The sequence below is a fragment of the Cherax quadricarinatus genome, chromosome 69 (assembly GCF_038502225.1).
Source record: "Cherax quadricarinatus isolate ZL_2023a chromosome 69, ASM3850222v1, whole genome shotgun sequence".
Classification (NCBI taxonomy): domain Eukaryota; kingdom Metazoa; phylum Arthropoda; class Malacostraca; order Decapoda; family Parastacidae; genus Cherax; species Cherax quadricarinatus.
Genome location: NC_091360.1, coordinates 9225416 through 9238414, shown reverse-complemented (window position 1 = coordinate 9238414; position 12999 = coordinate 9225416). Strand labels below are relative to the sequence as shown.

General features: G+C 40.6%; 1 protein-coding gene across 3 annotated transcripts in view; it reads right to left on the bottom strand.

Annotated features, from left to right (window-relative positions):
- Positions 1 to 12999, bottom strand: part of LOC128701875 (uncharacterized) — a 98184-nt gene that overhangs the window by 33429 nt on the left and 51756 nt on the right. For all 3 annotated transcript variants that reach the window (XM_053795839.2, XM_053795836.2, XM_053795840.2), the window contains one exon: positions 6487 to 6821. In XM_053795839.2, coding sequence (XP_053651814.1) covers positions 6487 to 6821 — 335 coding nt within the window. The remainder of the gene's footprint in view (positions 1 to 6486; positions 6822 to 12999) is intronic.

The window sequence follows — 12999 nt, the reverse complement described above, 5'->3', positions numbered from 1 at the left end:
AAAAATTGACCAATGTCTGGAAAATCTTCCAGCTCCTGCACCCAACATCTTGCTCCTGGGGGATTTCAACTTAAGGCACCTAAAATGGAGGAATATAGCAAATAATACTGTTGCAGTAATAACACCAGGAGGCAGCTCTGATGAAAACTCACACTCACACGAGCTTTTAAATCTCTGCACAAAATTCAATTTAAACCAACAAATAATAGAGCCTACTAGACTGGAGAATACACTAGACCTCATCTTCACTAACAATGATGATCTGATAAGAAATGTCACCATATCAAAAACAATATACTCAGATCACAACATAATTGAGGTTCAGACATGTATGCGTGGAGCCCCAGACCGACATAATGAGACTAGTCACGAGGGAGCATTCACCAAATTCAACTTCAATAACAAAAACAAAGTGGGACCAAGTAAACCAAGTCCTAACCGATATAAGCTGGGAAGATATACTAAGCAACACAGACCCCAACTTATGCCTAGAACAGATTAACTTGGTGGCACTCGATGTATGCACAAGGCTTATTCCTCTAAGAAAAAGGAGGAGTAGATGTAAAATAGAAAGAGACAGGCGCTCCCTTTACAGGCGGCGGAAAAGAATAACAGAGCGGCTAAAAGAGGTCAATATATCTGAAATGCGTAGGGAGACACTGGTCAGAGAAATAGCAAGCATCGAACTTAAGCTAAAGGAATCTTATAAAAGTCAGGAATCGCGGGAAGAACTAAAAGCCATAAATGAAATCGAAAGAAACCCAAAGTATTTCTTCTCCTATGCCAAATCAAAGTCGAGAACAACGTCCAGTATTGGGCCCCTACTTAAACAAGATGGGTCCTACACAGATGACAGCAAGGAAATGAGTGAGCTACTCAAGTCCCAATATGACTCAGTTTTTAGCAAGCCACTAACCAGACTGAGAGTCGAAGATCAAAATGAATTTTTTATGAGAGAGCCACAAAATTTGGTTAACACAAGCCTATCCGATGTTATCCTGACGCCAAATGACTTCGAACAAGCAATAAATGACATGCCCATGCACTCTACCCCAGGGCCAGACTCATGGAACTCCGTGTTCATCAAGAACTGCAAGAAGCCCCTATCACGAGCCTTTTCCATCCTATGGAGAGGGAGCATGGACACGGGGGTCGTCCCACAGTTACTAAAAACAACAGACATAGCCCCACTCCACAAAGGGGGCAGTAAAGCAATAGCAAAGAACTACAGACCGATAGCACTAACATCCCATATCATAAAAATCTTTGAAAGGGTCCTAAGAAGCAAGATCACCACCCATCTAGAAACCCATCAGTTGCACAACCCAGGGCAACATGGGTTTAGAACAGGTCGCTCCTGTCTGTCTCAACTATTGGATCACTATGACAAGGTCCTAAATGCACTAGAAGACAAAAAGAATGCAGATGTAATATATACAGACTTTGCAAAAGCCTTCGACAAGTGTGACCATGGCGTAATAGCGCACAAAATGCGTGCTAAAGGAATAACAGGAAAAGTCGGTCGATGGATCTATAATTTCCTCACTAACAGAACACAGAGAGTAGTCGTCAACAGAGTAAAGTCCGAGGCAGCTACGGTGAAAAGCTCTGTTCCACAAGGCACAGTACTCGCTCCCATCTTGTTCCTCATCCTCATATCCGACATAGACAAGGATGTCAGCCACAGCACCGTGTCTTCCTTTGCAGATGACACCCGAATCTGCATGACAGTGTCTTCCATTGCAGACACTGCAAGGCTCCAGGCGGACATCAACCAAATCTTTCAGTGGGCTGCAGAAAACAATATGAAGTTCAACGATGAGAAATTTCAATTACTCAGATATGGTAAACACGAGGAAATTAAATCTTCATCAGAGTACAAAACAAATTCTGGCCACAAAATAGAGCGAAACACCAACGTCAAAGACCTGGGAGTGATCATGTCGGAGGATCTCACCTTCAAGGACCCTAACATTGTATCAATCGCATCTGCTAGAAAAATGACAGGATGGATAATGAGAACCTTCAAAACTAGGGAGGCCAAGCCCATGATGACACTCTTCAGGTCACTTGTTCTATCTAGGCTGGAATATTGCTGCACACTAACAGCACCTTTCAAGGCAGGTGAAATTGCTGACCTAGAAAATGTACAGAGAACCTTCACGGTGCGCATAACGGAGATAAAACACCTCAATTACTGGGAGCGCTTGAGGTTCCTAAACCTGTATTCCCTGGAACGCAGGCGGGAGAGATACATGATTATATACACCTGGAAAAATCCTAGAGGGACTAGTACCAAACTTGCACATGAAAATCACTCACTACGAAAGCAAAAGACTTGGCAGACGATGCAACATCCCCCCAATGAAAAGCAGGGGTGTCACTAGCACGTTAAGAGACCAAACAATAAGTGTCAGGGGCCCGAGACTGTTCAACTGCCTCCCAGCATACATAAGGGGGATTACCAACAGACCCCTGGCAGTCTTCAAGCTGGCACTGGACAAGCACCTAAAGTCGGTTCCTGACCAGCCGGGCTGTGGCTCGTACGTTGGTTTGCGTGCAGCCAGCAGTAACAGCCTGGTTGATCAGGCTCTGATCCACCAGGAGGCCTGGTCACAGACCGGGCCGCAGGGGCGTTGACCCCCGGAACTCTCTCCAGGTAAACTCCAGGTAAACCCTACCTTGGTGGGAGATAGTGAAAAAAATGACAAACAGAAATGTAAGTGTTGCACATGTCTTATGCATCAATTTTCTGCACAACTGCAAGGTTTACAAAACAATTTTAGCCAATATGAAGCAAAGATGTACAAAAAATTTACAGTACAGTAGACCCCTGAATTAATTTTCCCCATAAGAAATAATGGAAATCCAATTAATCCATTTCTGACACCCAAAAGTGTTAAAAAAATGTTTTCTACATGAAATATACATTTACCTACACAGAAAACAATGATACATGAAGAATAAAACAATAATAACATCACACTTACCTTTACTGAAGACATGATGATGTATGGAAGACGGGAGAAGAGGAGAGGATGGAGGAGTTTACAACTGTTTGGAAGGGGAATCCCCTTCCATAAATACTTCAGGTACCAAGTCCTTATCCTGGGTTACTTCCCTTCTTTGTTTTCTAATGCCACTAGAACCAGCTTGAGAGTCACTGGAGCCCTGTCACTCAAAAAAGTGTTCCAGAGAGGTCTGTTTCTGGTATATGTTAGGAATTATGTTGGGAGACAATAATATCAGCTCTATGGTTTATTTATCTAGTGCAATTCATCTAATATGACATAATAAACAATATTAATAACATAGAAACATGATATATACTCTAGAATGAATAAAATATGGCATTAAGAATGTCATGAGTAGTGGTGTGTTGTTGGGTGTATAAGGGCCACTGAAAGTTAAGCCTTACATAGTGGTGGCAAAGGCAGCAGCAGAGGCTGAGGTGTTCATCAGTATTCCTATATACCTCCATCAACAATGGAGGAGTCAGTTTTGTGCTGTCCTTTTCCTATCAATTAATCATTTAACTTACTTGCTACACTGGCTGGTGCTATAGCCTTTATCGACTCCTGCTGCTTTAGTATCATACACATTGCAGAATCACTGAAAAGTGCACATTCTCCCCTCTGACACCAGAAGAACATAAGAAAGGAGGAATGCTGCAGGAGGCCTGCTGGCCCATACTAGGCAGGTCCTTTACAATTCATCCCACTAACAAAACATTTGCCCAACCCAATTTTCAATGCCACCCAAGAAATAAGCTCTGATGTGAAAGTCCCACTCAAATCCAACCCCTCCCACTCATGTACTTATCCAACCTAGATTTGAAACTACCCAAAGTCCCAGCCTCAATAACCCAACTAGGTAGACTGTTCCACTCATCAACTACCCTATTTCCAAACCAATACTTTCCTATGTCCTTTCTAAATCTAAACTTATCTAATTTAAATCCATTACTGCGGGTTCTCTCTTGGAGAGACATCCTCAAGACCTTATTAATATCCCCTTTATTAATACCTATCTTCCACTTATACACTTCGATCAGGTCTCCCCTCATTCTTTGTCTAACAAGTGAATGTAACTTAAGAGTCTTCAATCTTTCTTCATAAGGAAGATTTCTAATGCTATGTATTAATTTAGTCATCCTACGCTGAATGTTTTCTAATGAATTTATGTCCATTTTGTAATACGGAGACCAGAACTGAGCTGCATAATCTAGGTGAGGCCTTACTAATGATGTATAAAGCTGCAGTATGACCTCTGGACTTCTGCTGCTTACACTTCTTGATATAAATCCCAGTAATCTATTTGCCTTATTACGTACGCTTAGGCATTTCTGTCTTGGTTTAAGGTTGCTGCTCACCATAACCCCCAAGCCCTTTTCGCAATCTGTATGGCTAAGTTCTACATCATTTAACTTATAAGTACTAGGGTTATGGGCACTCCCAAGCTTCAGAACCTTGCATTTATCTACATTGAACTGCATCTGCCACTTTTCTGACTAAGAATAGAGTTTGTTTAAATCCTCCTGAAGTTCCATAACATCTACGTTTGAATCAATTATCCTACCTAGACCTAGACGCTTTCTTTGGGCCCATGGTGGCTTATTTAGCAGTTACAAGCACTAAAAGAAATGGAATGACACAAAATGTATCGTATTAATGCGTAGGATCGTCCTCACTGGCTGGTAAACAATGGCACACTGGCTGTACATGGAGTGTCTGGGCAGCTCAGGCCGAGCGGAAATGTTCTGGATGAATGACTTATACCAAGTTCAGAGACGTTCACCGAGCCAATATTTTGACGAAAAATGTTACTTATTCCGAATATTACTTATTCTGATGGCGACTTAATCCGGGGGTTCACTGTATTTGTATTAGCAAAAAACTGTGATGATGAGCATAATGAATTTACACTACATTTATGCTTATGTTTTTCAGTTAAAAACAGAAATTTGTAAAACATAAAACAACATGTAATTTTAAATTTGTAATATTAGAAAATATTTCTAATATAAATCCTTTGTTGTGCAGAAACTCATTCCTTGTCAGAGTCACACAGTTCTGGTGCTAAGAGGGGCAGGCTTGGGGGCTTCAGTCCTCTAAATAATAATAATAATAATAATAATAATAATTTTAATAAATGTAGGTAGTAGGTTGGTAGACAGCAACTACCAAGGGAGGTACTACCGTCCTGCCAAGTGAGTGTAAAACGAAAGCCTGTAATTGTTTTACATGATGGTAGGATTGCTGGTGTCCTTTTTTTCTGTCTCATAAACATGCAAGATTTCAGGTACGTCTTGCTACTTCTACTTACACTTAGGTCACACTACACATACATGTACAAGCATATATATACATGCACCCCTCTGGGCTTTCTGCTATTTTCTTTCTAGTTCTTGTTCTTGTTTATTTCTTATCTCCATGGGCAAGTGGAATAGAATTCTTCCTCCGTAAGCCATGCGTGTTGTAAGAGGCAACTAAAATGCCGGGAGCAAGGGGCTAGTAACCCCTTCTCCTGTATAAATTACTAAATTTAAAAAGAGAAACTTTTGTTTTTCTTTTTGGGCCACCCTGCCTCGGTCTGATACGGCCGGTTTGTTGAAAGAAAGAGAGAATAATAATTTTAATAAATGTAGGTAGTAGGTTGGTAGACAGCAATTACCAAGGGAGGTACTACCGTCCTGCCAAGTGAGTGTAAAACGGAAACCTGTAATTGTTTTACGTGATGATAGGACTGTTGGTGTCTTTTTTCTGTTTCATACACATGCAAGGTTTCAGGTACATTTTGCTACTTCTGCTTACACTTAGGTCACTTTACACACCCATGTACAAGCATATATATACACACCCCTCTGGGTTTTCTTCTATTTTCTTACCAGTTCTTGTTCTAGTTTATTCTCTCTTATCTCCATGGGAAAGTGGAACAGAATTCTTCCTCTGTAAGCTATGCGTGTCATAAAAGGCAACTAAAATACCAGGAGCAAGGGGCTAGTAACCCTTTCTCCTGTATATATATATTACTAAATTTAAAAGGAGAAACTTTTGTTTTTCCTCTTGGGTCACCCAGACTTGGAGGGATACGGCCGGTGCATTAAGAGAAGAATAATTTTAATAATGATAATTTTGATAACAATATAACAATAATAATCATTAATAATAATAATAATATTGCTTTAAAATAAGACTTGAACCCTCCCTTCTAACCAGACAGCCACCCCTAAGCCCCCTCCCCATGTAGGAATTCTGGTGCCACCCCTGGAATCACATCTACTTACAAAAAAAAGAAAATGAAAATCTTATGAGGTAAAAGGACACACAAGCAAAACTAATGAGCATTTAATTGTGGTAACGTTCTGTTTGACAGGAGCTGTGTCAAGTTAAATGTTGCCACAACAATGTGTCTCACTAGTTACACAGGTGTCCATGTACCCATCATGTTGTCAGCAATTCTACTAATATTATGGAGAAATCTTACCTTCAGGGCTTCAGCTCTAGCGTCCTGAGCAAAGACCATCAAGACCCTGGCATCAAGAACAGATGGTGTTGATTGTGGAATTGATGGTGTGAGTTGTGGAATTGGTGGTGAGGATTGTAGGACTGACAGTGCGGGTTGTGGAGAAGCATGGCTCACGTTGGTGCTAATACACCCTTGATCAATAACACCTTCATTGCTGGCACCTACTAAAATTTCTGGTCGCTGGTGCACTGACAAAGTGAATGATGCTGGGTCATATTTGTGCTTAACTTGAACAAGTTTAGAGACCTTCTTGTGTACATCTGTTGAATTACTGCAATCATTCCTGAATTTCTCTGAATAATAAACAAGAAAAATAACTTTCACTTACCATTCATATCACTACATGGTATAAGATTTTATGTATATCAGGTTAAGTTGTAGAGCAATTATTTTAACTCTTTTAACATATCTCCCAACATGGGAAGATCTTAAAAGACTATACAGTACTGAATATCCCAGACTAATGAATAACAAAGAGAAATCTTCGTTATACTACACAGATTTAACCCCTTGACTGTCGCAACCCCCAATCCTCAGGTGTCTCCTGGTGTCGCAAAATTTAAAAAAAAAAAAAAAAATATTTTTTCTTATGAAATGATAGAGAATCTTTTCTCAATTGTAATGACACAAAAAAATGAAATTTGATGGAAAACTGATGGAATTACACTCTTGCGAAGTTAGCGACCTCGGAAATATTTACAAATCGGTGATTTCGCCCACTTTGAGCCCTACTTTCGGCTAATTCCATTGTTCCAGTCGACCAAACTCATAGCTACTTCTTTAGAACTCGATTTTTTCTATTGATTGAGTACAAGAAACTGCCCATTTACCGATTTCAACTATCCAATAATGTGGTCATAAATTTACAATTTGGCCAATTTCACGAAAATTAAAAAAATATGACAATTTCAAAATAAGCTCCAGAATGAACAATGCAGACATTCCTGGCTCTAAAATAACATTTTCTTTGTTCATCAGTCACGTCTCCAGGCCCCTCTTGATATTACTCTTGCTTTCTATTTTGAATAACAACAAAAGGCACAATACCGTGACTGGAACGATACACAAATAACCCGCACATAAAAGAGAGAAGCTTACGACGACATTTCGGTCCGACTTGGACCATTTACAAAGTCACACTAACCAGAAGTGGAGCAGGACGGCTATATATAGGCAGGAAGAGGTGGTGGTGGTAGTAGTAGTAGTAGTACAAGAATGGTATATAATACCGACAAGATGAAATTAAGACACATGCGCAACACACGGGCATCTCTATCGTAGACATTTCGCCATCCAGCCAGCCACTGGATGGCGAAATGTCCACAACAAAGACACCCAGACGCCGCACATGTGTCTTAATTTCATCAGTAGTAGTAGTAGTAGAGGAGGTAGTAGTAGTGGTAGTGGTAGAAGTGGGGAATAAGGAGGACGAGCCAGTCAAATACAAAGGAAGGGGAGCACTGCAAGGGAGCTAGGTGCCCACAGAGGGAGAGCAAGCGCACAGAGGTGCGTGAAAGGGGAAGTGGCGAAATAAATGAAGAAGGAACAGAAACACGAGACAGAAGAGAGACAACCCAGAGGTGAAAAAGGAAAGAAGAAAGGGGAAGAGGGAGAAGAAGAAACAGAAAAACAAAAAATGAGGAGTCAGGTTAAGTCACGGGTGTTCTGAACTTTGGAGCATTTTACAATGTAGTAGGAGAGGAAGACATCTACAGAGACTAAGCTAAGAGACGGCGACTGTTCAAGTTGGAAGTAGGGAAGACAGTTTTAGCAGAAGACCAGTCAATAGGATGGCTATTATCTCTGATGTGACAGAAAAGAGCATTGTTAGTGTCGGCAAGCCTAACACTATTTTTGTGCTCCCTAAGTCTGTCAGAAAGAGATCGACCAGTTTCTCCGAAGTATTGAAGAGGACAGGAGGAGCAAGAAATAGAGTAGACACCAGGAACATCTGTAGAGGGAGGAGAGGTATGAACAAGATTAGTGTGAAGAGTGTTAGTCTGGCGGAAGGTAAGCTTGATGTCTAAGGGACGAAGAGAATTGTTGAGATTAGAAAGACCGGAAATGTAGGGAAAGCAGAGGTTGGAAGAGTTCCCAGGAATAGAGAGTGTGGGAGAGAAGAAATTACGTTTAGCACGTGAGAGGGCAGAGTCTATGAAATGGGAAGGGTAGCCAAGACGGGAAAACGAATTATGAAGAGTGGAAATTTCTGCTGAAAGGAACTGAGGATCACAGATGCGGAGGGCACAGAGAAAGAGGGAGATAAGAACACTTTTCTTGACAGGGAAAGCATGATAGGAAAAGTAGTGAATGTACATGCCTCTGTGCATAGGTTTTCGGTAAACGGAAAAGGAAAAACCTGTGTCTGAGCGGTGGACATGGACATCAAGGGAAGGAAGCAAGGAATTAGATTCCCATTCAGCTTTAAACTTAATGGAAGGGGCAAGTTTATTAAGAGCTTCAAGAAAAGGTTGGAAGAGATTGGAGTCATGAGGCCACAGAGGAAAGATGTCATCCACATAGCGGAGCCAGAGTGGAGGTTGCACATCGAGGGTAGGAAGAAGAACAGTCTTGTAAAGATTAGCAAGGAGAGGAGAGAGAGGAGAGCCCATAGCGACACCCAAAACTCATAAACCTGATGTTCCTCTTCGTCCTATCATATCTGCTAGAGGTTCTGTCTCTTATTCTCTTGCTTCTTGGCTGGCCAAAACCCTCACTCCCTTTCTTGGTACTTTTTCTCCTGCCCACCTCCGTCACTCTCAAGACTTCAATGAACGGGTTCGCTCTCTCCCAACCTGTAAGATGCTTAGTCTTGACGTTGAGTCCCTCTTCACCAATGTCCCTCTTGATGATGTCCTTGATTTCCTTAGAGAGAAGGCCCAAGAAGGGTTTCTAAATCTCCCTATACCTACTGATGTCTTTCTTGATCTTATCTGCCTCTGTGTGGACTCTAATTCCTTTTCCTTCCAAGGGAAATATTATTCTCAAACCTTCGGTGTCGCTATGAGCTCTCTTCTCTCTCCTGTCCTTGCTAATCTTTACATGGAATACTTCGAGACTGTTCTTCTTCCTACCCTCGATGTGCAACCTTCACTCTGGCTCCGCTATGTGGATGACATCTTTGCTCTGTGGCCTCATGACTCCAGTCTCTTCCAACCTCTTCTTGAAGCTCTTAATAATCTTGCCCCTTCCATTAAGTTTAAAGCTGAATGGGAATCTAATTCCTTGCTTCCTTTCCTTGATGTCCATGTCCACTGCTCAGATACAGGTTTTTCCTTTTCCGTTTACCGAAAACCTATGCACAGTGGCATGTACATTCACTACTTTTCCTATCATGCTTCCCCTGTCAAGAAAAGTGTTCTTATCTCCCTCTTTCTCCGTGCCCTCCGCATCTGTGATCCTCAGTTCCTTCCAGCAGAAATTTCCACTCTTCATAATTCGTTTTCCCGTCTTGGCTACCCTTCCCATTTCATAGACTCTGCCCTCTCACGTGCTAAACGTAATTTCTTCTTTCCCAAACTCTCTACTCCTGGGAACTCTTCTATCCTCTGCTTTCCCTACATTTTCGGTCTTTCTAATCTCAACAATTCTCTCCGTCCCTTAGACATCAAGCTTACCATCCGCCAGACTAACACTCTTCGCACTAATCTCATTCATACCTCTCCTCCCTCTACAGATGTTCCTGGTGTCTACTCTATTTCTTGTTCCTCCTGTCCTCTTCAATACTTTGGAGAAACTGGTCGATCTCTTTCTGACAGACTTAGGGAGCACAAAAATAGTGTTAGGCTTGCCGACACTAACAATGCTCTTTTCTGTCACGTCAGAGATCATAGCCATCCTACTGACTGGTCTTCTGCTAAAACTGTCTTCCCTACCTCCAACTCGAACAGTCGCCGTCTAGTTGAATCCTCTCTAATACACAACTTTCCTTGTATGAATCTTAGCCCTGGCTTCGTCTCTGTAGATGCCTTCCTCTCCCACTACATTGTAAAATGCTCCAAACTTCAGAACACCTGTGACTTAACCTGACTCCTCATTTTTTCTTTTTCTTTTTCTTCTTCTCCCTCTTCCCCTTTCCTCTTTCCTTTTTCTCCTCTGGGTTGTCTTTCTCTCTTCTGTCTCGTGTTTCTGTTCCTTCTTCATTTATTTCACAACTTTCCCTTTCATGCACCTCTGTGCGCTTGCTCTCCCTCTGTGGGCACCTAGCTCCCTTGCAGTGTTCCCCTTCCTTTGCATTTGACTGGCTCCTCCTCCTTATTTCCCACTTCTACCACTACCACTACTACTACCTCTTCTACTACTACTACTACTACTGATGAAATTTTAAAACATGTGCGGCATTTGGGTGTCTTTGTTGTGGACGTTTCGTCATCCAGTGGCTGGCTGGATGGTGAAACGTCTACGATAGGGTGTTGCGCATGTGTCTTAATTTCATCTTGTCGGTATTATATACCATTCTTGTACTACTACTACTACTACCACCACCACCTCTTCCTGTCCATATATAGCCGTCCTGCTCCACTTCTGGTTAGTGTGACTTTGTAAATGGTCCAAGTCGGACCGAAACGTCGTTGTAAGCTTCTCTCTTTTATGTGCGGGTTATTTGTGTTTCTATTTTGAATTTTGATTCAAACAAAAAATTGAAGATTTACTGTTATGCAGACTACTGCAATATTGTAATAATTGTACAAATAATGTCAACCCATTCATGACTGCATATAAGAATGGCTAGTTGGACATTTATTGGACAATGACATCATTTGTTTACTTTTGAACATCGGCAAAAATCAAACATTTCCCCTAATTTGAGCTCCATTTCCAGGTTCATTTTATAGTAAAAACAATCAAAATCACCTCTATTTCTATAATATGTTTTCCATTCTATCAAATGAGACCAAGAAAACGAGAATACAACCATAAATACTATATGAAAATAGACCACAAAGTCGGCATTTTAATTAAAATAACGGTCAGTTTTTTTTTTCTCATTATGCACTACATGCTCCAGGATTTTTTTTATATGGTGCACACTGACCACACAGACCCATTCTCTCACATGTGGGCTTACCAGCTTTCGCCTGCTTGATTTGAAGCTGCTAGAATTTATGAGTACAGTGGACCCCCGCATAACGATTACCTCCGAATGTGACCAATTATGTAAGTGTATTTATGTAAGTGCGTTCGTACGTGTATGTTTGGGAGTCTGAAATGGACTAATCTACTTCACAATATTTCTTATGGGAACAAATTCGGTCGGTACTGGCATCTGAACATACTTCTGGAGTGAAAAAATATCGTTAACCGGGGGTCCACTGTATATATACGTCAAACACGGTACCTCGTAACATGTATATATACAACCAAAACAGTCAAAGGGTTAACAAACAAATAGGAGAGGTAGGGGGGTGTCTTTTCAGATTCTGACTATCCTCAATTATTTAGTTTTACATGACAGACATCCAAAATCTGTTAAATCGAGGTATAACAGTACATATAAATTTGCTCTTCTCCTTGAATGTAATCTTAAATTTCAAGCATATATCCAAGAAAATTTCCAAATCAGTAGGTAGCCTTTCCGAGATAAGATACTATGTATCCCAAACGACACTCCTTACCCTATACCTTTAACCCTTTGACTGTCGAAGGGCCCAATCCTGAAGTTGCTCCTGGTGTCGCAAAATATTCGAAAAAAAAAAAAATTATTTTTTCTTATGAAATGATAGAGAATCTTTTCCCGATTGTAAAGACACCACAAAAACGAAATTTGATGGAAAACTGACGGAATTACGCTCTCGCGAAGTTAGCGACTTCGGCGATATTTAAAAATCGGCAATTTCGCCCACTTTGAGCCCTATTTTCGGCTAATTCCGTTATTCCAGTCAACCAAACTCATAACTATTTCTTCAGAACTCTATTTTTTCTATCGATTGAGCACAAGAAACTGCCCATTTACCGATTTCAACTACCCAATAACATGGTCAGAAATTTGCAATTTGGCCAATTTCACGAAAATTAAAAAATACGACAATTTCAAAATAAGGTCCAGAATGAACAATGCAGACATTCCTGGCTCTAAAATAAGATTTTCTTTGTTCATCAGTCATGTCTCCAGGTCCCTGTGATATTACTCTTGCTTTTTATTTTGAAATTTTATTCAGACAAAAAATAGAAGATTTACTGTTATGCAGACTACTGCAATACTGTAATAATTGTAAAAATTACATCAACCCATTCATGACTGTGTATTAGAATGGCTATTTGGACATTTATTGGACAATGACATCATTTGTTTACTTTTGAACATCGGCAAAAATCAAACATTTCCTGTACTTTGTGCTCCATTTCCAGGTTCTTTTTATAGTAAAATTAATCAAAATCACCTCCATTTCTATAATATAATTTCCATTCTATCAAATGAGACCATGAAAACGAGAATACAACCACAAATACTATACGAAAATAGACCACAAA